The sequence below is a fragment of the Malaclemys terrapin genome, chromosome 1, assembly GCF_027887155.1.
Source record: "Malaclemys terrapin pileata isolate rMalTer1 chromosome 1, rMalTer1.hap1, whole genome shotgun sequence".
Taxonomy (NCBI): domain Eukaryota; kingdom Metazoa; phylum Chordata; order Testudines; family Emydidae; genus Malaclemys; species Malaclemys terrapin.
In genome coordinates, this window is record NC_071505.1 from 130,488,745 (window position 1) to 130,515,543 (window position 26,799).

At 46.9% G+C, this 26,799-nt stretch overlaps 1 protein-coding gene across 6 annotated transcripts in view; it reads left to right on the forward strand.

The window, feature by feature from the left end:
- FAR2 (fatty acyl-CoA reductase 2) overlaps positions 1-26,799 on the forward strand; it is a 230,340-nt gene that overhangs the window by 78,764 nt on the left and 124,777 nt on the right. For all 6 annotated transcript variants that reach the window (XM_054038920.1, XM_054038930.1, XM_054038904.1 and 3 more), the window contains one exon: positions 18,354-18,588. In XM_054038920.1, the coding sequence (XP_053894895.1) occupies positions 18,400-18,588 (189 nt within the window). In that variant the 5' untranslated portion in view covers positions 18,354-18,399. The remainder of the gene's footprint in view (positions 1-18,353; positions 18,589-26,799) is intronic.

A 26,799-nucleotide genomic window follows, 5' to 3' on the forward strand; every position in this document is an offset into this window, starting at 1 on the left:
TCTGTGCATCAGTTGTCCCATCAGTAAAATGAGGATAATGATTCTGACCTCCTTTTGTAAAGCTTTCTGTGCTTTATGGATGAAAAGCATTATATAAGAGCTTGGTGTTATTATTTTATCACTATTATGTTTCAGATATGAATTATAGCCTTTTGATGACATTACGACGAGAGAGAACTGTCTTGCACGCTAACTTGAAGTGAGATTGTAGATCAATGTGTAATGTACAGAGCGTTTATTGTGGATATATATTTGGAGCTGAGGGCATCTTTTACATGTATGCTTTGGTGCATAATATGAAGTTATGTACAATAGACTCATAGACTTTAAGGTCAGGACCATTATGATCATCTAGTCTGACCTCCCGCATGATACAGGCCACAAAAGCTGACCCACCCCCTTTCTCTTAACTCAGCTGTTGAAGTCCCCAAATCCTGTGATTTAAAGACTTCAAGTCGCAGAGTATCCCCCAGCTAGTGACCCCCGCCCCATGCTGCGGAGGAAGGCGAAAAACCTCCAAGGCCTCTGCCAATCTACCCTGGAGGAAAATTCCTTCCTGACCCCAAATATGGCGATCAGTAGAACCCCGAGCATGCAGGCAAGATTCTCCAGCCAGACCCTCATTGACCATTGATACTATTTACCAGCGATGCCACGTTGTTGACCAATTGACTAAAATCACATTATCCCATCAAACCATTCCCTCCATAAACTTATCTAGCTTCATCTTAAAGCCAGAGAGGTCTTTCGCCCCCACTGTTTCCCTCGGAAGGCTGTTCCAAAATTTCACCCCTCTGATGGTTAGAAACCTTCGTCTAATTTCAAGCCTAAACTTCCCCATGGCCAGTTTATATCCATTCGTTCTCGTGTCCACATTAGTACTGAGCTGAAATAATTCCTCTCCCTCCCTGGTATTTATCCCTCTGATATATTTAAAGAGAGAGCAATCATATCCCCCCTCAGCCTTCTTTTGGTTAGGCTAAACAAACCAAGCTCCTTGAGTCTCCTTTCGTACGACAGGTTTTCCATTCCTCTGATCATCCTAGTGGCCCTTCTCTGCACCCGTTCCAGTTTGAGTTCATCCTTTTTAAACATAGGAGACCAGAACTGCACACAGTACTCCAAATGAGGTCTCACCAGTGCCTTGTATAATGGAAGCAGCACCTCCTTATCCCTACTAGATATACCTCGCCTAATGCATCCCAAGACCGCATTAGCTTTTTTCACGGCCACGTCACATTGCCAACTCATAGTCATCCTGCGGTCAACCAGGACTCCGAGGTCCTTCTCCTCCTCCGTTACTTCCAACCGATGCGTCCCCAGCTTATAACTAAAACACTTGTTAGTCATCCCTAAATGCATCACCTTACACTTTTCACTATTAAATTTCATCCTATTACTATTACTCCAATTTACAAGGTCATCCAAGTCTCCCTGCAGGATATCCCGATCCTTCTCCGAATGGGCAATACCCCCCAACTTTGTGTCACCTGCAAACTTTATCAGCCCAATCCTACATTTGGTTCCGAGGTCAGTAATAAATAGATTAAATAAAATCGGACCCAAAACCGAACCTTGAGGAACTCCACTGGTGACCTCCCTCCAACCTGACAGTTCACCTTTCAGTATGACCCGCTGCAGTCTCCCCTTTAACCAGGTCTTTATCCACTTCTGGATTTTCATATCGATCCCCATCTTTTTCCAATTTAACCAATAATTCCTCGTGCGGTACCGTATCAAACGCTTTACTGAAATCGAGGTATATTAGATCCACCGCATTTCCCTTATCTAAAAAGTCTGTTACTTTCTAAAAGAAGGAGATCAGGTTGGTTTGGCATGATCTGCCTTTCGTAAAACCATGTTGTAATTTGTCGCAATTGCCATTGACCTCAAGGTCCTTAACTACTTTCTCCTTCAAAATTTTTTCCGAGACCCTGCATACTACAGATGTTAAACTAACAGGCCTGTAGTTACCCAGGTCACTTTTTTTCCCTTTCTTGAAAATAGGAACCACATTAGCTATTCTCCAGTCCAATGGTACCACCCCTGAGTTTATAGACTCATTAAAAATTATCGCTAACGGGCTTGCAATTTCTCGTGCCAGTTCCTTCAATATTCTCGGATGAAGATCATCCGGTCCACCCGATTTAGTCCCATTAAGCTGTTCAAGTTTGGCTTCTACCTCGGATACGGTAATGTCAATAGCTTCGGTCTCAGAAAGCTGACCAATGTAAAGGGCACAGAAATCTAGTGGATTACATGTGACTTTAATTTCATGATTGGGGGGGGGGTGTTGTTGTGGACATCCCAGTTATGTCATAAAGAATTAACACAGTGACATGGTTTTGGAAGGTGGGAGGGGAAAAGAGAGGGGATATTTGCAGGAATATGCTGGCATAAGAAAACTACAACACCTAGCACAATGGGGTTCTGTTCTAAGACGGGGGCTCCTAGGCACTATGATAATACAAATAATTAATAATAATAATACATTGAACTATATTGAGGCAAAGGAAGCAGAATCTCCTCCAGTTCAGAGTAGCATGGCCTCGGTGCCGTTCTGTGTGCAGTGCTGGGGGCCCTGGTCTTATGAGCTGCTCAGCATTGAGCCCTGAATTAGCACTGATAAAAGGAGAGCAATGCTGAGTACAAACACTCTCTGATCTGAGTAGTGCAGGAAGTTCTTCAAAAGCAGCCATGCTGAGCTCTCCATGGGTGGATACTGCTGCTTTTATCTGTAAGGCCTGGTCTACACTAGGCGTTTATGTCGAAGTTAGCGCCGTTACATCAAATTAACCCTGCACCCGTCCACACCGCGAAGGTATTTAGTTCGACATAGAGGTCTCTTTAATTCGACTTCTGTACTCCTCCCCGACGAGGGGAGTAGCGCTAAATTCGACATGGCCATGTCGAATTAGGCTAGGTGTGGATGGAAATCGACGCTAATAGCTCCGGGAGCTATCCCACAGTGCACCACTCTGTTGACGCTCTGGACAGCAGTACGAGCTCGGATGCTCTGAACTGCCACACAGGAAAAGCCCCGGGAAAATTTGAATTTGAATTCCTTTTCCTGTCTGGCCAGTTTGAATCTCATTTCCTGTCTGGACATCGTGGCGAGCTCAGCAGCACTGGCAACGATGCAGAGCTCTCCAGCAGTGATGGCCGTGCAATCTCAGAATAGAAAGAGGGCCCCAGCATGGACTGATCGGGAAGTCTTGGATCTCATCGCTGTGTGGGGCGATGAGTCCGTGCTTTCCGAGCTGCGATCCAAAAGACGGAATGCAAAGATCTACGAGAAGATCTCTAAAGACATGGCAGAGAGAGGATACAGCCGGGATGTAACGCAGTGCCGCGTGAAAATCAAGGAGCTGAGACAAGGCTACCAGAAGACCAAAGAGGCAAACGGACGCTCCGGATCCCATCCCCAGACATCCCGTTTCTACGAGGCACTGCATTCCATCCTCGGTGCGGCCGCCACCACTACCCCACCAGTGACCGTGGACTCTGAGGATGGGATAGTGTCCACGGCTGGATCCTCGGACATGTTAGCGGACGGGGAAGATGAGGAAGGAGATGAGGAGGACGAGGCAGTCGACAGCGCTCACAACGCTGATTTCCCCGACAGCCAGGATCTCTTCATCACCCTTACAGAGATCCCCTACCAACCCTCCCCAGCCGTTACCCCGGACACAGAATCTGGGGAAGGATCAGCCAGTAAGTGTTGTAAAAATCTAAACATTTATTTGTAACAGAACAGGAATATTAACAATTTAAAAAATGGGTTTCTCATGATTAGTTTGATTAGCTTAACGGTTCAGTCATGGGCAGTGCAACTATTGAAAAAAAATCTAGCAATGTCCGGTTTTGCATGATTGTCCTGCCCAAGCCGCTCTACTGGTTAGTCACTGCTACAGCAGCTACAGTAAAATGCGGTCTATATGTCCGGGGATGGAGCAGAAATCCTCCTGTGACATCTCGAGGAAGCTCTCCTGGAGGTAATTGGAAATCCGCTGCATTAGGTTCTTGGGGAGAGCGGCCTTATTGGGTCCTCCGTAGTAGGACACGTTGCCACACCACGAGACAAGCAAGTACTCTGGAATCATTGCTCTGCACAGCATGGCGGCATACGGCCCTGGTCTTTGGAGGCTTTCCCGGAGCATTCGCTCTTTCTCGCTGTCAGAGATCCTCATGAGGGTGATGTCGCTCATGATGACCTGCTTTGAATGAGGTAGGGGAATGTTAGTGTTGGGACTGCTTTGCCCTTCCTTTACAGAACTGTAACCGCTGGTTTGCAGCCACGCGGTGGAGGCGGGAGAGGGGCAGTCGAAAGGGATCGTTCCCGGGGACAGCCGCGAGGGTGTGGGACAGGAGCAGACTTCCTGCTTGCCGAATTGCTGGCAGCAGGGACCGACATTGATTTCAATGTGAAATGAGGCCATTGCTAATATTAAAGTTTTAAGCTGCCACAAGTCTACGGCTTACCATGTCTGCCTGCAACAGAAATTCCGTTCTCCTGAGAGGCTTCTCAAATGTGCTGTAGAAGACCCCAGGCACTGAATGCGAAGGCCGAGAATTCGACCTTGTGCTGAGTGCGCATGTGATAGGTGCTGTGCATGGTCTTGTTCACAGAGAAAGACTATGTTCTTTGTTCACAACTACATTTATCTTTCTGAGGAATTCACTCCCTTTTTCCCATTCCCACAGCCCCATCTGCGACTGTCTCACAACCTAGCCTGTCATCACACTCCCAGAGGCTAGCGCGGATTAGGCATAAGAAGAAGAGGATACGGGAGGACATGTTCTCGGAGCTTATAGCCTGCTCCAGAGCCCAGGCAGCACAGCAGACCCAGTGGCGGGAGAACTTGACCCGAATGCACCAAGCCAACATGGATCGGGAGGAGAGGTGGCGTCAGGAAGACCAGCAGGCAACTCAAACCCTGCTTGGACTAATGAGGGAGCAAACGGACACGCTCCGGCGCCTTGTGGATGTTCTGCAGGAACGGAGGCAGGAGGACAGAGCCCCGCTGCAGTCCATCTCTAACCGCCCTCCCCCGCCACCAAGTCCCATACTCCCCTCACCCAAAGTGCACAGAAGGAGAGGCGGCAGAGTCCCTGCTAACTCTCACTCCACCCCTGCAGAGAGCTCGAGCAGCAGAAGGCTCTCATTCCCCAAAATTTGACAAGTTCTTTCCTTCCCGCCTGACACAAGCCCCCGTCCAAGTTTCACTTTCCCAGTTCCATGTTTGGTTGATAATAAAAAATACGTTTCTGTTAACTACTGTTTCCATCATGTTCTTTTGGAGGAGGGGGGGATAGGGGGTTGGTAATTCGACAGGACAGTCACCTTTGGCAGGGTACATAGTCGGGGGCAGGCACAGCAGCAGGGCACATACATAGTGCAGTGATGCAGTGACTAGTTACCCTGGTTAGTCTGGGAGGTTGTTTTCATGTTATGTGGTGGGGGGTGGGTTGCTCTGTGACTTTGTGGCAGGGGAGGGCAGTTACAGATCTTAAGCGGCGGTCCTTAGGCAGGATCACAGAGCCACACAGCAGGGGATCTGTAACCGTCCTCCCCCTGCCACAAAGTCACATAGACCCCCCCATACACACAGTCCCTATCAGGAGGGGTGACAGGCTCCGTTGAAACAACCATCCCACCGCAGCAGAGCCTGTCAATCCTTCAGTTTAGAAGCTGCATTCGCGCCACTACAGTACACCCGCTCCGCACCACAGTCTGCGTCCCAGTTTTAAAAAATTCCCGCGAATACAGTATTAAAGAAAACGGTGTGCTTTAACAAAGTAGAACTATTTTTATTTTGAAACGTGTGTTGGAAGTGGGGTGAAGGGGGTATGTAACTGGATAGGATAGTCAACATTAACTGGGTAAAGAAACGGGGGCAGGTTTAGCTTCTCAATACACAAACTTTAAAGTCACAGGTTACCCTGCTCACTCAGGAACTTTGCTTTCAAAGCCTTCCGGATGCACAGCGCTTCCCGCTGGTCTCTTCTAATCGCCCGGCTGTCTGGCTGTGAGTAATCAGCAGCCAGGCTATTTTCCTCAACCTCCCACCCCGCCATAAAGGTCTCCCCCTTGCTCTCACAGAGATTGTGGAGCACACAGCAAACTGCAATAACAATGGGGATATTGGTTTCGCTGAGATCACAGCGAGTCAGTAAGCTTCTCCATCTCCCCTTGAGACGTCCAAAAGCACACTCCACCACCATTCTGCACTTGCTCAGCCGGTAGTTGAAGAGTTCTTTTTCAGTGTCCAGGGCGCCAGTATAGGGCTTCATGAGCCAGGGCATTAGCGGGTAGGCTGGGTCCCCGAGGATGACTATAGGCATCTCCACATCCCCAAGAGTTATTTTGTGGTCCGGGAAGTAAATACCTTGCTGCAGCCGTCTAAACAGACCAGAGTTCCTGAAAACACGAGCGTCATGAACCTTGCCCGGCCATCCCACGTAGATGTTGGTAAAACGTCCCCTGTGGTCCACCAGTGCTTGCAGCACCATGGAAAAGTATCCCTTTCTGTTAATGTACTGGCTGGCCTGGTGTTCCGGTGCCAGGATAGGGATGTGAGTTCCATCTATGGCCCCACCGCAGTTTGGGAATCCCATCGCTGCGAAGCCATCTATGATGGCCTCCACGTTTCCCAGGGTCACTACCTTTGGCAGCAGTACATCAACGATTGCCTTGGCTACTTGCATCACAACAACCCCCACGGTAGATTTGCCCACCCCAAACTGGTTCGCGACTGACCGGTAGCTGTCTGGCGTTGCAAGCTTCCACAGGGCTATGGCCACTCGCTTCTGGACAGTCAGGGCTGCTCGCATCCGGGTGTCATTGCGCTTCAGGGCAGGGGACAGCAACTCACAAAGTTCCAGGAAAGTTCCCTTCCGCATGCGAAAGTTTCGCAGCCACTGGGATTCATCCCAGACCTGCAGCACTATGCGGTCCCACCACTCAGTGCTTGTTTCCCGTGCCCAGAATCTCCTTTCCACGGCATCAACATGACCCATTGCCACCGTGATGTTCTCGGCGCTGGGTCCCCTGCTTTCTGAGAGGTCTGTGCTACTCTCAGACTTCAGGCCATCACCGCGTTGACGTAGCCTCCTCGCCTGACTTTTCTGCATCTGCCTCAGGGAAAGGTGTATGATAAGTTGCGAGGCGTTGAGAGCGGCCACAACTGCAGTGATGGTTGCAGCAGGCTCCATGCTCGCAGTGCTGTGGCGTCCGCGCTGTCACTGACTAGAAAAGTGCGCGAACTGATTTCCCGCCGGCGCTTTCAGGGAGGGAGGGCGGGAGTGATGGACGGATGACGACAGTTACCCAAAAGCACCCTGGACACATTTTTTTTACCCAGAAGGCATTTGCGGCTCCACCCAGAATTCCAATGGGCAGCGGGGACTCCGGGAACTGTGGGATAGCTGACCACAGTGCACCACTTCCAATGTCGACGCTTTCCCCATTAGTGTGGACTCACAAAGTCGAATTACTGTCCTTAGTGTGGACACACACGTTCGACTTTGCAATATCGATTCCAAAAATTCGATTTAAGTAAAATCGAACTACTCTCGTAGTGTAGACAAGGCCTAAGTAAGAACTAGGGCTTATCTACACATGGAGGGAATAGCTGTTCCTGAATAACTTTGTGTGTAGACAGGCCCTTTATTCCTAAAAGGTAACTGTGCTGAAATGCTATGGGCATTGGCTGGTTTTCACAGATCTTAAAGAGAAACTAATGGAGCCAAGAGAAACTAGAAGATTCTCTGAAGAGTCAAGAGGACACACCTACTTTTATCATACCAGCAGGGATTCTGCTTCACTTGCTGAGCTCTAACAGTCTGGGAGTATTTAATACATGATGAAGACCACCTCTGTGAATGAGCTGGGCAGATAAAGTTTAAGCAGTGATTGAAGCTTGAAATTCATACTCCACTCATTCATTTTGGGGCTCATTCTACCATGTGCAGTGTGCCTCTTCTGAAGGACTGAGAAACCTCAACTCCCAGTGGTTTCAAAAAGATTGGAGGACACTTTGGGCTGGCAGGAGATGCTGAGCAGCTTGCAGGATCTGGCTCTATTATGTTCGATTGCTCTTAATTACACTGCCACGATGTATTAGCTGAGTTTAACTGTTACAATCTGAGATGGATTGCAAAACTGGCATTTCAAAGCAGCAAGAGATTTCTAGGAACAATCAGGGATTACTTTTTTTATGATTGTGCAATTAATTAAGTCAATTAAATTCTAGTTCTGCAGGTTCTCATTGAAGTCTGGACACAGATCAGACATCAAGAATTGTAACCTTAAAAAACCAGTAGGAGAGCGCTTCTATCTCCCTGGACACTCAATAACAGACTGAAAAGTGGCCATTCTTCAACAAAAAAAACTTCAAAAACAGACTTCAACGAGAAACTGCAGAACTGGAATTAATTTGCAAACTAGACACCATCAAATTAGGCCTGAATAAAGACTGGGGGTGGCTGGGTCACTACAAAAAGTAATTTTCCCCCTGTTGATACTCTCACCTTCTTGTCAACTGTTGGGAATAGGCCACATCCACCCTGATTGATTTGGCCTCGTTAGCACTGATCCTTCACTTGGTAAGGCAACTCCCATCTTTTCATGTGCTGTTTATTTATACCTGCCTACTGTATTTTTGACTCCATGCATCTGATGAAGTGGGTTCTAGCCCATGAAAGCTTATGGCCAAATAAATTTGTTAGTCTCTAAGGTGCCACAAGGACTCCTCGATGTTTTTACTGATGCAGACTAACACGGCTACCCCTCTGAAGGTCTGCATAGTGCACTATGGACACATTAGCACTACCCATGTATAGCAATTGTAAGCCTGGGTTTACAATGCAGTGTAAAGATATCTATTTTCTTGAGCTGTATTAACATCCATAGTGCTCATATGAAGGACAGATAATGTTTTCCTTGATTTTATTTTTATGGCTAACTAGCACTGTTTCTATTTTTTTTTTATTAAAAGGATTTTAATGTCACTAAATAGTTCTTAATGGTATGTCAGCTAAACTGAGTCATTACATGGCCTTGGGCACATCACTTTAACCTGCCCTTGCCTCATTTTCTCCATCTGTAAAACAGGGATAACCAGACCTACCTTTCTAGAAAAGCTCTTGAGATTCTTGCATGAAACTGCTATGGGTCAGAGTTTCAAAAATATGTAGCTGCCTAAATATGCAGATTGGCACCTAGTGGGATTTTCAAAAGCACCTAAGCAAGTTAGATGCCTCATGCCTATGGAAATCATGAACCTATCTGCATCTTTAGGCACCTAAATATCTTTGAAACTCTGACCCTATAAAATTTCAAAGCATGGCTGTTGTTAGTTTTCTTTTCTCCTGTGGCTGACACATACTACTGTCATAATATGCTGTGCAGTGTCAGAAGAACTCAAGCCTCTTTCTATATTAACTCTCTCCATATTGACTCTCTCCACCACTTAAAGCACAGACCTAAAAATATGGATCCCTGGAAAGATACTAGGCCAAATTATTTCCTTGTGTAATTTCAGTGACTACAGTGGAACTACACCATTGGTGAATTTGGCCCAGTGTCTTGTTATAGTAGAGCTGAATGACTTTATCCTCTCCCTCTTTTACAGAGACTGAAGATTCAGTCTCCTGGCTTCTCTGCAATGAAATCTGAATAACTTCTGTATGTATTTGCAGCATGGTCTGGGACTATGTGACTCCAAGACCATAGCATGCTCTATTACTTCCGCATGTCCTGAGGCTCAAAATACTGTGTGAAATCTTTGAAGCATAGCCTGGTGATTTAACAAAGTCTTGACATAAAACTAAAGCATCTCTCATGACAGGCTGCATGCCTATGTGTATTTGTACACATAAAATTTAACTGTGAAAAAATTGCTAGACACACAGCATACATGACACAAAAGCAAGGACATGAAAGATGAAGCTGTCTTTTTTTTTCCCTTCATACCCCTTACTTTACATTTTGTGGTTGAAGGAATCAGGAAGGTAGAAAAGACACTTTATTTATATACAGTTTATATGTTGGAACTGGACTTCCTTCGAACAAAGCACAGGAGATAGCATGCAGCAATGGATCCTTTAAGATTATTGGAAAAAGTCATGTACCAATGAAAACTCTTCACACGTGTATAATCCCTTCATTCCACTGATTCACTTCACACTATAGAATTGCAGTATGCAAATTAGCTTGAGAGGAAGGATGCTGATTGGTTAAGTAACCTTTGCTGTCACCTTAGTGCCACATAAGCTTGAGCTATTGACCTAATCCCAATATTACCATAACAATGAGATAGCACACTTGCTAATAATTTAGGTTAATTACAAACTAATTTCTTCAGGTGGAGCCTACACAGGAGATGCCTTAGTTTTAACCATTATGGGAATTTGGAAGAGTCTACGTTATTCTTCTATAACATAATTTATTCTGAAGAGGTAGGTGCTGAATTTCTTAAAGGGCCCATTATTAGTCATGTTAAACTCCTAAAGTTAATTACCAGATTGAGCAGACAGATGGACTGTATTTGTCTTTGGTCTCATTGTTTCAGGTTAAGGTTGAAACATATTTGTGGGGCAGTGTGACAAAGGGAACATTGCTGTTACCTCTGTAGTACAAGTTTTTTGGGCCAACAGAGGAGGGTCTTTTCCTCAAGGGGTGTCAGTCTGTCATATTTCACCCACACTAAATTAAACTTTATAAAAAGAGAAAATGTAGTGTGTGTGATACTTTCAGGAATGCCACCTGTTGGCTCAGATTTTTGCTCAGAAATTGGATAAAGTTATATCACTTTCTGCAAAACACTGACTGTATCGGAGCGTAAAAAAAATCATTAGTTTGCATTCACTGATGGAAAGCTGGTTCCATCGTTTTCACTGAGCTCACTCTGGTGTTTGAAAATCTGTAATGTAACAGCCTATACATCAGACTTTAGAACTTCCATCACAACCAGAATAAATATATAAAGACGCCAGGAAGTTCCTTCTCAGATCTAGAAATAAGTCAACACACTATCACTTACTCCCACACAAGACCAGATTGCTCCTTTTCTTTTACTTCAAACCTTTCAGAGAGATTTCGTTCTTTCAACTGAAAAAATCTTTGCACTGCTGTTAATATACTACTAGCCCAGTCAGTCAAGTGATGAAAACCCTTAATACCACTTATTACAGTATTCTACAATAATGGTTTAAGCCATTTTTATGACACCATTGTAAGCTATAATGATGAAGCAATATTGGAGGGCGTGTTTAGCATGATACTGGGAGTCCAGATCCCTGGAGTTTCTAATCCTAGCTCAAAATGTAGGTTTAATTAAAAAAAAAATAGAATTTGGAAAAAATTAAGACCAATATTAGTGTCTCCATGATGTATTTTAAGGATAACCGTGTAAAGAGAGTTGTTTTGTATTTGTAAACCAAACACAGCAATATTGGTCCAGGGTATGGGAACCTTTAAGTGAAATTCTCTGTTTGCCAACTAAAGTGAAAATTACTTTCATTATCCAAGATGAGAAAAATAAGTAAATAGCATAAATATTGAAAAGTTAAGCCAAGTTAAAAACATTATTTCTATTTTAATAATCCAAAGGAATCATTTTTATTTTGTTTTGTTTTTAAGGGTGCATTCTGGACCTGACTCTCCTCTGCCTTGCACCCTCCTATAGTCATTTAAACCTGTGCAAAGTGGGTCTAAAACACCAGCTGATTAGAATGTTAACATTTAACTCTTGCTTTGCATTCTCTTTGCATGTGTGTAAATGATTATGCAAGGCAATGAAGAATCAGGGCCTTTGGGGTCTGTTCTCACTTCAGTATAAACAAGTCAAGATTTGTGTGACTCCCACTAATCATTGCTGCAAGCAGAGAGGATAATTGCACACCCTCATATAGATCCCCCCACACACACCCACAGACACCCACACCCACAAATAAATGTACCTACCCATCTAAATATAAACAAGCCAGAAAAGGCACATTGGCAAGGTCGGTGGAACTAAAAGTTGGACATTGGTTCTGTATTAAAGTTCCTGACCCCTGATTCTTCTCTCACACCAGTTTTATACCAGGGTAGTTCCATTTACTTCACTGGAGCTACTTCTGATTTACACCAGTGTAAATGAGAGGAGAATCAGCCTCTGTTTAGTGTTTTAGCTGAGAATTTGGTGTTATCTTTTCCATCCTGATAAGGTTGCCACCTCTTTTTGCTTGTCCTGTAGGGCAAATTCCTTGGGATGACACCTGGGTATGGTTTGTGTATTTGAATTAGAAATGGGCCAGCATAAATAAGTATAATATTGCAGAGATATTACATTTGATAATTCAGCTGCACCAGTGATTACTTTCCTGGTCCAATCAGGTGTCAAAGTTGTCTGTTGAGTTGCCAGAAATTAAATGTTCGGAGGTTTTACTCCAATCAGAAGGGGGTTTTCTCCACATTTCAGTATTTTTTACCTCCCACTTAACTGATTTTAAAATGTGCTAGGAGCTGCGGGCTTTGAAATATCCACCTATCTGTGGCTCTGTATGGGCTAGTTCTTAGGAGCCAGCTGGCAAGCAGTTAATGCCCAGAATTTGAATGTTTTCATGGTGGGCACTAGACTCTTGATTCTTATACAACAGCCAAATGAGCTGCTGATGTGCAATATTGCTTGCATATTGCTTTTGCAATGCAAGCTTTTATAGTGTCATTTGTAACTGAAATCATGATGAAGCCGTACAGTTCTGATGCATAGATCCAGAAATACAGTGCACATTATTCAGACTATGGCCTGAACTTAGAAATCATGGTTATTAATAATATCCACAGCTTTTACACTTTGTCTTTTTACAAGGTCAAACCAAATCAATGTAATCCAAGAAGAGAAGATAAATTCCCATTGTAAAACTGTGGTCTAACCTTAAAATAAATCGGTAAGACCAAGGCAATTCTGCAAAACAGAAGTTGTGTGAGCATTCACTGTCTTGAATGGAAGGAAAATAGCTCATCAATTTTTTTTTTTGCAATGGCATATCTTGAATGTTCTAGGCCTAAACACTGCATGCTGCATCAATTTGTGGATTCTTGTGCTAGCTCAGGGCCCCATTGAAGTGAAGAGGGCTCCAGAGGTTCCGGAATCTGCCTGTGTGAGCCAGCTTGCAAGATCAGGGTCCCGATTTGTTATTTCGCCAACTCAAGAACTTATAACCTCTACATGTATAAATACTCACCGTGATAATAAGTAACATGGATCCACAACATAAAAGAGCACTGTGTTGTCAAGGTTTATCCTAGTTAAGGAAGGGGGGGAAAATGTATCAGCAGAGGTGAGCTTAATATCATAAACAGTGTGTCCTGTTTCATTCTTCCTGGGTTTCTTCTGTTTCAGAGGCCCTGCCTGAGCAGTGTCTTGATCAGGGCTGGCTCCAGGTTTTCTGCCGCCCCAAGCGATCAAAAAAAAAGAAAAAAAGCCACGGCAGCGCAATTGCGCCACTCCACTCTTCGGCAGCAATCTGGCAGCAGGTCCTTCGCTCTGAGAGAGACTGAGGGACTCGCCACTGAATTGCCACCGAAGACGCCAGACGTGCCACCCCAATAGCAGCCGGAGTGCCGCCCCTTGGTACTGGCCGCCACAAGCACCTGCTTCTTTAGCTTGATTTGGCTGGATAGAAATTAGAGGCTTCAGATCAAAGCCAGGCAAATAAGTCAGGATTTTTTGGTTTAGTTACACGGTATCAATTTCTGTACATTTCAGTGATACCGGGTGGAAACTTTCTGGGCTGTTGTGGGTTGGTTGGGTGCACAATTGCAGAGTGTTGCATGATCCAGTTTGTACCGCAAAGCACTTAAAATGTGCATCTTTGTTAGTGAAACATGCACGGTTTCATGTGTGAGCAGTCTGATGCAATGACAGAGCCTGATATTATAAAATGACTCCAGTGATTAAACCAAATTGAACACAGTGAGATTTCAGGGAGAGGAGCTGCCCGGGCAACTTAATATTTTTTACAAATAATATGCATTTGTATAGCTCTGTCCTATAGCTGCAGATGATCAAATATCCTTGATATCCTATGTGCATACCAGTATCAGCCCTGAGAGGCCCTTACATCATTACAGAATCAAACCTGTAGTTAATTAATTGCATTTCAAACAAATCTATATTCTGTAATTTGATGAAGTACTTCTGTGGTACAAAACTCACTCACATAGCTGTTTAACTTGTTTTGCCAATAAGCCAGTCTTCAGTAGAGAAAAACAGATAATTCTACTAAAATGTACATTGGTACTTGGATTCTAAACCTTACATTACAGGAAAGAACTCAATGGTGGTCATCTTTCCTAATGTCATCATCCACTAGTGATCCAGAGGAGTTTCATTGTAAATTATAGCACATAACCGCTATTTTGAGTCTCTTTATTCTCCTATGTTTCCTGCTATACATAGGAGCTGGAACTAGGAGTACGGGGGTGCTCCCGCACCCCCTGGCTTGAAGTGGTTTCCATTATATACCATTTGGTTTATTGGCTCTCAGCACCTCCCACTATACAAATCGTTCCAGCACCTCTGCTGCTATATTGACAATTATTTATAATTTTGCTTAATTACAATCTAATGTACAGTTGAAGATAGTTGTTAATAAGTCTTAACTATATGGAAAGGTTGAAGGATGACAAACCAGCCCCTTGTTAGCAAAAGGGGTCCAGAAAAAAGAAACTCAATTTTTGAAATATCCAATTTTTGAATTGTACTGACCAACCAATTTGATAGCAGTCCCAAAAATACTGAAATTCTATCAAGCCTCTATACTATATTTTAATAGGTCTAAATTAGTGGACTTGTCAAATTCATTATTGAGCGTAAAATTTTTAGAAGTGACTTAGGCAAAGAGGCACCTGTCACTCTTGAAAATGGGAAGTAGGCAGTCTTGAAAATTTTACCTGGTTCTCCTAGTTTTGAACACCCATTTTAATGCATCAAATATGAATAGTAGGACTTTCAACTATTGGTAGTGTGATGCTTTGGCCAAAAGAGCTAATGCGATCCTGGGGTGCATAGACAGGGGAATATCAAGTGGGAGCATAGAGGTTATTTTACCTCTGCATTTGGCACTGGTGCAACCGTTGCTCAACTACTGTGTCCAGTTCTGGTGCCTACAATTCAAGGATGTTGATAAATTGGAGAGAGTTCAGAGAAGAGCCATGAGAATGATTAAAGGATTAGACAACAAGCCTTTTAGCAATAGACTTAAGGAGCTCAATCTATTTAGTTTAACAAAGGGAAGGTTAAGGGCTGACTTGATTACAGTTGATAGGTATCTACAGGGGGAATAAATATTTAATATTGGGCTCTTCAATCTAACAGAAGGTATAGCATGATCCAATGGCTGAAAGTTGAACCCAGACACATTTTGACCAGAAATAAGACAATTTTTTAACAGTGAGGGTAATTAACTGCTGGAACAGTTTCTCAAGAGTTATGCTGGGTTCTCCGTCATTGGTAATGTTTTAATCAAGATGGGCTGTTTTTCTAAAAGATCTGCTCTAGGAATTATTTCTGGGAAGTTCTATGGCCTGTGCTATACAAGAGATCAGACTGGATGATCACAATGGTCCCTTCTGGCCTTGAAATCTATGAATACAACTGATAGCGCAGGCTATTGTTTTTGAGGATAAATACAACCATAGCACAACTAGCATCATTATTGGCAGAAAGCCTCCTGGTCAAGGACTGTATACAGCATGTAACTCCCGACCTTTCCAGGTGGTGGCAGTGTTATGGCACAGTGGTTAGGTGGTGCTGGGAAATTTTATACTGTCATTACCCGCATTACATATTTATCGGATCTATATAGAATTTTCAGTCTCCAGTGGTGCCACTCTGTCAATTTTCATCAGCACTAAATTCGCTATAGGGGGGGAAAAATAGCCATGCCTTTAACAGTACAGAAGCCCAGATGCTTAAGTTAGTGAATCAAATCCAGCTGAAGTATTATTCCAAGCCTTGTAGACTCTGCACTATATAATATAAAACGAAGGAAAATCCCAGCTTTAGAAGAGATCCAAAACTAATCATCAGGTGTACCATCCAATTTAGAAAATGGGTCAAAGAGAAACTTCGCTTTCAAATGAGGTTATTTTACAAATTAATAATTGTGGGGACTCTGGCTCAGTAAGTTAATGCACTAGCCTACTTTCAAATCCAACCTAGATCACAATTAAATGAGTGTAATGGATGGCCTCAAGTAGTACTTATTAAACAGTTGCCCATATCACAGAACTGTCACATGATTGGTCATATATAAATCCAGATAGGTATATAGATTTAGATTAATAGATAATTAGATTACCAGTAATACAGCAAATAGATAAGAAATCTGTGCTCAGGAGAAACCCAGGGTGATGAGAGAAATAGAGGAAGTATGTGTGTCTATTGCATGTAAATCCCGGGTCTTTGGGACCTGGACTTGTGGACTCTGTGTTTCCAAGCCTGTGCTTGAGCATCCACATTGCATTGTATACCTGGGTTTACAATTATTGGCCCCAGGTCTGACTTGGGTGAGTGGCTTGAGTTGCATCCACACTGCAAAATGACAGGGCTTGGACCCAAGTCACAGCAGGACTCGGGTTCTAACCCACCTCCCTAGCAGGGGCCAAGGGCCTGGGTCCTGAGTGCTTGCTGACCCAAGTCAGCCTGATTTGTGTATGGATGGAAGGGGGACTCGGGCTCAAACCTGAGTCAGAGCCCATGCTTAGGGCATGTCTGCAATAGAAAACATGTGGCACCAAGTCTCAGAGCCTAGGTCAATTGACTCAGGCTTGTGGGCCTTGGGCTGTGGGGCTAAAAATTGTAGTGTAGATGTTTATCCTCGAGCTGGAGCCTGGGCTCTGAGACCCACTCACCTTACCAGGTTTACCCAAATGAACCCATTTCCAAATCACAAGTGGTAGGAACAGGTTGGCCCCATGGGAAGGTGGCTGTCCAAGGTGAACTCTTTATGCTGGGACACACTCCCAGTTGATTTGACACAGTGTGGTCTGGTGGATAAGATATTCATTAGGAGGCCTGAGTTCTGTTCCCTGTCCGTCAGCTGATCTACTGCATGAACTTTAACAAGTCACGTTGCCTCTCTGCGCCTCTGTTTCCCATCCTGCTATTTGTCTGTCTTGTCTATTTTGGCTGTAAACTCTTCAAGGCAGCAACTGTCTCTTACTATGTGTATGGACATAGCTTACTCTAGATTGCATCCTCTAGATCAAGGCCAGGCAAACTTTATGGCCTGAGAGCCACATTGGGTTTCCAAAATTGTATGGAGGGCCAGTTAGGGGAGGCTGTGCCTCCCCAAACAGCCAGGTGTGGCCCACCCCCTGACCCCTATCCGACCCCCTCCCCCCCCGCTTCTTACCCTCTGACGACACCCCCAGGACTCCTGTCCCTTCCAACCCCCTCCCCCGTTCCCTGTCCCCTGACCCCCCCCCCCCCCCCCCCGGATCCCTGCCCCATCCACTCCTCCCTGTCCCCTGACAGCCCCTGGAGCTCCTGCCCCTGACTGCCCCCCGCCACCCCATCCAACCCCCCCTCTCCTTCCTGACTGTCCCCCCGCCACCCCTGCCCCCATTCAACCCCCCTGTTCCCCGCCCTCTGACTGCCCTGACCCCTATCCACACCCCCGCTCCCTGACCACCATCCCGAACACCCCTGCCCTCTATCCGACCCCCCCCCAGTCCCTGCCCCCTTACCATGCTGCCTGAAGTGCTGGTGGTGCTACAGCCACGCCGCCCAGAGCACCAGGATAGGCAGCCGCACTGCCCAGCTGGAGCCAGTCACGCCACCGCATAGCACAGAGCACTGGTCAGGCCGCAGCTCTGCTGCTGCGCTGCCTGGCAAGAGCTCACAGCCCTGCCGCCCAGAGCATTACGCTGGCGGCGCAGTGAGCTGAGGCTGCAGGGGAGCGGGTTAGCCTCCCAGGCCAGGAGCTCAGGGGCCGGGCAGGAGGGTCCCGCGGGCCGGATGTGGCCTGCGGGCCATAGTTTGCCCAACTCTGCTGTAGATGCTACAATAATATAAATAGTAATATGGAGGCTAAGGCCACACTGGAGTTTAGGCTTTGCAAGTTCATGAGTTTGTGTGGTCCATGTTCAGTCCTCTATTTAAAAAAAAAAAAAAATCTTTAAAGTTGCCGCTGATTGGTCTGCTGTGGGAGCTGCCTCAGCTAACAGACTGAAAAGGCTATTGCAGATGTCAGCTAGCATGGTCTGGTCTGGGCCCTATTGGTCCTCAAGTGTGCACTGTATTCTTAGTCAAACTTCCCAGCATCTAATCTTTTGCTCTGTTACTGATTCCTCTCAGGTACCTCCTGCAGGAAGTCAGAAGGAGGACAGAGAGAGAGAGCACCATGTCTTCAATTGCAGCTTATTACAATGGAAAGACCGTACTCATCACAGGAGCCACGGGTTTTATGGGCAAAGTACTGATGGAAAAGCTACTGCGCTCCAGCCCTGATGTGGAAGCTGTTTATATCCTCGTGAGGCCAAAGGCAGGACAACCAATGCAGGAGAGAGTGGCAAACATGGTGAAATCCAAGGTAGGGTGCTGCATTTTACAAAGAAATCTAAACTGAAATCAACAGGGCAATTAAATGTGTGTACAGTAGATGACAATATGTTATATTTCACCTGTTGAGGACAGTATCACTCTTCTGCTACAAACCTTACATAGGTTTAGTATGGAAAAATAAGCTGCACAAACAACACTTAAATGATGTACAGGATTTGAAAACTATATATATATATAGAGAGAGAGAGAGAGAGTTTGATTGATTGATTTTTATATGGAAAATAATAATTCCCAGTGAACATCAAAAACATGTTGACATCAGTGTGGTGAGACTGTGTGAAATCATCGTAATCACAATGCAAATTTGGTTCATCCATAACAAATTTTAGTGACATTTAACAAATATTGTCATTGTAAACATGGTGACATTTATCAGCCATTAACTAAATCTTCTGCCCTCCCCACCCCATTAGGAAAACTGAACACTACTCAAACATAAATAAAATTCAAAGTAACACCCACTGTGGGATCTCCCTCCCCTTCTCAGGGCTGTTGAACCACCACAACATCAACAGGTGCTAACAATTACGATACTTGTCTTCTCTCATAGGGCACAGCAGTAAAGCTGATTAAACCAATGGAGGGACTTGTAGTCCATTCACATCCCGCTATCCATCAGTGCCAGTTACAGGATCAACCTCAATTAGGAAACATTAGAAATATTGGGAAACATTAGTGTACAGAGGGTATATTGAGGCTACAAGTAGCAGCCATGGGAGAATTTAGAGTATCTAAAACTCTGTCCTGGGCAAAACTGACTAGAAGGATGCTATTTGATGTCCCACTAGTGGTTCCAAGGGAGTTAAAGACTTAACAAACAGGGACAGGAGGAGGAAGAGATGTGATTTTTTTTTTCTTTGCTGTTTCCTTATGGCCTGGAACTAGAATTGCATACTTACCTGCAGAGGTAACTTACATCTAGTGAATAGTTCAATTGAGAAGTGTCCTATTGTTTGCTTTTTGCAAATCTGGCAAATGCACAATTTTTCTATCATTTTGCCTTCAGTGAATATAATTTTCCACATAGTGCTACAGCTTTCTTCATTGACAACTGCAGCTACATTTTTCATAATAAAACAACAAAAGTCCAAATGTAGTCCTTTCCCACAAAATAAAGTGAAGGATATTATTTTTACATGACTTCTAAAAGCTCTGTTTGCATTTCCGGTGATAAATATTTATGACCTATTTGCTCAATAGCTCAGCACAGCATACTGTTGTTATTAGCTCTAGGTAAGGTTCCCTAGTAGCTATTTTATTGTTGCAGCTGTCAGTTACAAGATATTACCCTCCTTTTGTAATGTGTGTCAGCAGTTTTAGACATGCCAACAGCATAGAGGACTTGGTAACCTCTCCTTGAACTTTACGGCAATATGCTTCAAAGGGCTCCAAAAGAATAAATGTTAAAGAAAATCAGCAGATAAGTTTCTGGAAGTTAGTGTAATGCTCAGAAATCAGGCAAGTTGAGGGCGGTCCAGATCAGTAATCAGATGTCATGCAAGAGGTCCAATAGCCAGGGGATCCTATCCAAGGGAAGGTACATCACGGCTGCTGGCGAGGCTTGGTGAGATAGCAAGGCAAGATCGAGTGAGGGAGTAAGACAGGGTCAGGCGAGGTGGCACAGCAGGATCAAGTAGGGTCCAAGTAGCAGGCAATGGCTTGTTGCTCAGACAAGGTCAGGAAGGAAGCAGGAAGTTTATATATAGCCACCAGCCAGTCAGGGTCAAGACCATGTGGCCAATCAGGAAGCAGGTTATAGAACCCTGGAAGCTGGCGCACCCAAATCTGTGATTTCCTTGGTAATTGGATGGGTCGGTGTGGTGCAACAACTAAGGCTGCTTCCCAAGGAACCAGTGGACCTAGGTTTATGACCAGGTATTTGAGACTAGAGGCCTAACGATTAGGTGTGATCCTGTTTGAAGGAGAAAATCCCAAAGGCTGTGTTCAAATTGATTCCTCTCCCCTCCAGGAGGAGGTTTTCTGTTGATGATGTTCATTTAAAAATAAAACAACCATTCAGTGTTCTGGAAAAAAATAACTGTTTTCCTTCCTAGAGAAATGGTATGTGACCAAGAGTTGGACTTGCTAAATTTATCTGTCTACCTAAAGAGTATTCCTTTGTACATAAACATACTGCAGTATAAGGCCTGATCCAAAGCCCACTGAATTCTCCCAAGTGAAATCTACAAGCACAGTATTGGAGTGTTCATTAAGTATCCTTTAAACATGTTGAATGCCATAGATCTAGTCTATGCTGCATATAAAAGCTTAGTCCCTGGTCCTGAGCCAGTATTTACTGTACAGCTGCATGTCTAGGAGAGCAACTCGTGAGAGGCAGGTGCACAGGGATGAGTTGTCTCTGTATTCCTCTTCGACTGAGAAAAACCTCAGCAGTGCCAGCCACATTCAAACTAACATTCCCTTCTTGGAGGCCCTACACCATCTCCACCAATTCTCTGAGTCAAAGAGTACTGCATCGGACCCTAGTTAGAACCCCACCATCCTGCACCAGATGGAGAATTGTTGCTATTCGGGAATACCATTTCCCCCCCTACTCACAGTGTGACTAGGGCAAGAGGCTGTTTAAATACTACATCACTCCCAGTATGTAAACTTCTTTTTCGAGTGATTGCTCATGTTCATTCAACTTAGTGCTCGCCACATGCACCGGTGCCAGAAGTTTTTCCCTCAGCAGTATCTGTAGGGGGCTGGCTCCAGCACCCCCTGGAGTGCCGTGCACATGCTGTGGTATATAGGGCGCTGCCGGTTTCCCCCCACCCTCAGTCCCTTTTTGCTATCAATGATGGTGCTGTAACTGTTGCTGCTTCAGTTAGTACTGTAGCTGCTCGTTCGTACGAACTAGTTATCTCCTGTATTATACTGTATATAGTTTTTTATTTTGTGTTTATAATCCCTTAGCTATAGTTAGAGACTTTGTAGGTTCCAAACGGGACTTTGCCTCGGGACAGGGCATGCCCCGATCCCCAGGCTTTAAGCCCTATGATTGCTGCAAGAGGCCCATGCCCACATAGCAGTTGTCTGCATTGCTTGGGCGAAGGAAACGTTAGTGAAAAGTGCAAAATTTACAAGTCCTTCAAGCCAAGGACTAAGAAGAAGTGCAATATTTGTTTAAGAGTGCTCCTTATGGAGTCGGCACCCACCCTGGCACTGGAGCAATGCTCCAACTCGGTGCAGAGTACTGAGACCTCAGTGCACAGTGCCCCACCGGGACCATCCACTAGCCAACATTGGTCTCCATCCGGGGCTCCAACCAAGAAGCCCAAAAAAGTGGGACGAGGCCGGTCTCCAACCTCCCGCAAGGGAAAGGATACGACTGGGTGTGAGCAAGGTCCCATGCCGAGCAACTCTTCACCCACATTGGGATCTCGGGCCCAAGCTCTGGTGGAGTGATGTAGCCCAACTCGCTCCCTGCTAGCTACCCTGGAGAGTGGCAGAGGCCTCCATCAGCTCTGGGTGCCATCCATACCGGCGGCTCTGCAGGCAGAGCAGGAGATCATGTTCCTCCCAGTACCACCCAGACCGGCTCCTCTGGTTTCCCGGTCACAGGGTAAACCCGCAATCGGACCACATCTGTCCCCGCTTCAGCGGCACCATTCCCCATCGCGGGGGATGTCCCGCCAGCGCTTGCCCTCCCATAGCTGCCACGCTTCTGACCGCAATAGGCAGACACAGTGCAACCCCATTCAGTCCCCGAACCTTGGGCAGAGAGGCTTGAGGCACAGCTTGCTGGCCACTGGGCGCAGACCTTTGGAGGCACGCATCCCCCAGCAGGAGTACCAGTCCCGGCACCTGGTATCTCCGAGACCACGGTACCGCTCCAGGGACCCGTCGAGGGATCGACAGTACCATTCCTCAGGTCGTCGCTGATCACCTAGGAGGGCATCATCACATGCGGGTGCTTCCTGGCACTGGGCCTGCTCCGACTCCTGGTCCCACTCCTCACCTGGTACCACTCATCAAGCGCGAGATGTAGATTGGCAGCTCCAAGCCGTTGCAGATCCACCGAGCGCCACCTGTCTTGAAGACTCTGCTCCAGGTGGAACTCCAAGCGAAGTGACCGGCACCAGTCGGGACAGACCCACTGTTCTGCTCCGTCACGGTCACCTGGGAACGACCACTCAGGATCAAGCCCTGGTTTGAAGTGAGATTCCCTGACTGTCGGACAGGCTCCGGTACTGGCAGTACCACCTACATTGTTGGCACCGAAACTGGCCCTATGGCCTCAGGCACAGTGGCTGGTGCCATGGTACCCCTGGGGGTTCACCCAGCCCTCTCAGGCTACCCGCTCGGTGTCCGGAGCCTCGGAAAGACTAGCTGCCCCTCTCTCCCGCCCTCCTCTGGCGCATGAAGCCTTGGGTGCGAGGACCCTGCAAGTCCAAGAGGGAGCAGGGATGCAAGCCAGTGGGCCACCAATAGTTGTGGAGGACCCTATAGCACCGCCATCTTCCTCATTGCCACCAGACAAGGCTGTAACGGGGCCCCCTCCCCCGATTCCACCAGATAACGCTAAAGCGCACTAGGAACTACTGAAGAGGGTCGCTGCCAACCTGGGTCTTCATTCTCTTCGATGTCCTCTGCTCCACATCACCGGCCAGGGTGGCTCTGCCCCTTCATGATGGGGTCTCTAAGATCACTAACGTCCTGTGGCAAATTCCCTCCTCCTTGCCATCCATCTCCAAGAGGGCTGAGCACAAGTACTTTGTGCCATCCAAAGGCCATGAGTACCTGTACACCCACCCTGCTCCCAACTCCCTATTGGCAGAAGCCGTTAAGCACAGGGAGCAACAAGGTCAAACCAGGGCTACCCCTAAGAACAAAGATTCCGAGAGACTAGACTTGTTTGGGCATACAGTTTATTCATCCTCTAGCCTCCAGTTGAGGGTGGCCAACCATCAGGCCCTCCTGGGATGCTATGATTTTAACATGTGGCGAGCCATGACCAAGTTTGAGGGCTCTCTTCCTGAGGCTTCTAGGAAGGAGTTCTGGGCTATTATGGAGGAGGGCACGACTGCGGCCAGGGCGACACTCCAGGAGGCGTCAGATGAGGTGGACACCACTGCCTGAAACATGGCCTCAGCCATCGCCATGCACCGGGCATCCTGGCTGCTCCTCTCTGGCTTGTCCACAGATGCTCAGCAGTTAATACAAGACCTTCCCTTCGATGGGCAAGTCCTGTTTGCGGAACAGACGGACAATAAACTCCATGGCCTAAAGGACTCCCCCACAACACTTAAAACGCTGGGCCTGTATGTTCCCAGCCCTGCCCGCAAGTGGTTTAAGCCGCAGCAGCCTCAGGGCCAGGGGACCCACCCTCACCAGGAGCCTTCCCATAAGAAATCCAGAGACTGCAAGTGGCCTCTCAGTTGAGCTCGGCCCACAATAAGCAGTGAACAAGCACTCGTTTTGAGGGTACGCCCGAGGGCGACATACTGGACAGTTCCCAGGATCCTCCCTCCCTTATTTTTGCCAACTGCCTTTCTCCTTTCCTCTCTGTGTGGGCATCTATAACATTGGACTGATGGGTTCTCAGTATGGTGGCGTGGGGTTACACCCTTCAGTTGCTTTCTACCCCTCCTTGCCACCCTCCCCTCCCCGTCCCTCTTCAGGGACTCTTCTCAAGAGAGTCTCCTCGTGCTTAGAGGGGTTTCTGCAGCTAGATGCGGTGGAGATCATTCCTCCAGAGTTCAGGAACAAGCGGGGGTCTACGAGCTATCTGGACCTGCGAGACCTGAACTGTTTCCTAGCAAAGCTGAAGTTCCGCATGGTCTCCCTGGCCCCAATCATCCCCTCCCTGGATCTGGGAGACTGATACACCGCTCTTGATCTGAAGGATGTGTACTTTCACATCACCATCTTTGAGGGTCAGAGATGCACCCTCCATTTTATGGTAAGTCCCGACCACTATCAGTTTGTGGTCCTTCCGTTTGGCCTAGCGACAGCACCACAGGTATTTACCAAGTGCATGTCGATGGTGGCTGCCTACCTCAGATGCCGGGGCATCCAGATCTACCTGTACCTCGACGACTGGCTAGTCAAGGCAGAGCCAGGTCCCATGTCCAAAGGGATGTCATGATGCTGTTAGCCACTTGCCATCGCCTCGGCCTGTTGGTGAATGACAAAAAATCAACGTTCGTTCCAGTAGAGAGGATAGAGTTCATCGGAGCGGTGCTCGATTTTTGACCTGTGCCAGGACGTTCCTGCCGCTGGAGAGATTCAGGGCATTGATGGGCTTCATCACGGAAGTCTCCGCATTTCCCCTGATCATGGCCAAGGTTTGCCTGCGCCTCCTAGGTCACATGGCAGCATGTACATATGTGGTGTGCCACACCAGGCTCCGGATGCAACCCCTGCAGCAATGGCTGGTGATGGTCTACTCCCAGTCCAAGGACCACCTGGAGAAGGTTGTCACCATCCCTGCATCGGTACTAACCTCACTGTGATGGTGGACCAACCCTGGGAAAGTCTTGGAAGTCCTGGCGTACTCCTCACTCAGTCGAGTTGGTTTCGGATGCCTCAGACATCAGCTGGGGGGTGCACCTCAGCACACTCCAGACCCAGGTATGTGGTCTCCAGAGGAATCGACGCTATAGATAAACATCAAAGAGCTCAGGGCAGTGCGCAGAGCATGCACGGTTTTCCTACCTCACCTGTCAGAATGGTCAGAGTCCTCACGGACAACACGGCCTCAGTGTTCTACATCAACAGGCAAGGCAGAGCGCGATCCTCGACCCTCTGCCAAGAGATACTCTGTCTCTGGGCCTTCTGCATTGGCCATGGAATTCATCTAGAAGCGTGTCACCTTCCAGGTGCCAGGAACATGCTAGCAGATCACCTAAGCAGGGACTTTTCCTCTCACCATGAGTGGGTGCTCCACCCTGAGATAGCCGGCTTAATCTTCCAAAGATGGGGAACTCCCCAAGTGGATTTGTTCACCACCAGGCAGAAAAGGAGGTGCCACAGGTTTTGCCCCAGACAGGGTTTGGGCATGGGCTCCCTCTCCGACGCCTTCCTCCTGCCGTCCTCAGGAAGCCTGATGTATGTGTTCCCTCCAATTCCACTCATCAGCAAGGTCCTAGCAAAAATCAAGAGAGACAAGGCGCAGGTTATCACGATTGCCCTTGCATGGCCTCGCCAGCACTGGTTCGGGACACTATCGAGCTTGTCCGCGATCCCTCCCTGGCCCCTTCTGAACTGACCGGACCTGCTGTCACAGGATCATGGTAGACTCTTGCACCCCAACCTTGCCTCCCGGTGTGGATGTTGCATGGCTGAACCCAGGTGAATGGGCCTGTTCGGAAGGGGCCCAGAAGGTCCTCCTTGAGAGTAGAAAGCCCTTGACTAGGCTGACCTACCTGGCAAAGTGGACGAGGTTTTCCCGCTGGGTGGCCAAACAGGGCATCTCCCCTTCACATTCTTTGGTGCAGTCAATCTTGGACTACCTCCTTCATTTGAGGAACCACGGCCTGGCACATTACTCTATCAGGATGCATCTGGCAGCCATTTCGGCCTTTCATCCACCCATCCAGGGGCAGATCGTGTTCTCCCATGATATGATGATCAGGTTCCTCAGAGGTCTCGAGACTTTTTCCTCAAGTCCGGTACCCGGCCCCTCAGTGGGATCTCAACTTGGTCCTGTCCAGGCTCATGGGCCCACCCTTTCAGCCTTTGGCCTTGTGCTCCCAGTCTCACCTATCGTGGAAGGTAGCTTTCCTGGTGGCAGTGATGTCGGCGAGGCGAGTGACTGAGCTGCGAGCCCTGACCTCAGAACCGCCATACGCAGTCTTCTATAAGGACAAGGTCCAGCTTCAGCCCCACCTGGCCTTCCTTCCCAAGGTGGTGTCTGCTCTCCCCATGAGCCAGGACATATTCCTTCTGGTCTTTTGCCCTAAGCCCCATGAGACTAGTGAAGTGAGGCACCTTCACATTTTGGATGTAAGAAGGGCTCTGGCTTTCTACATAGATCTGACAAAGCCTTTCCATAAATCAATTCATCTTTTCATCTCTACAGCTGATAGGATGAAGGGCCTCCTGGTGTCCACGCAGAGGATTTCTAACGGGATCACCTCTTGCATTCAGACCTGCTATGAGCTGGCAGGAGTCCCTCTGCCACCAATCATCAGAGCCCACTTGACCAGAGCTCAGGCATCTTCGGTGGCCC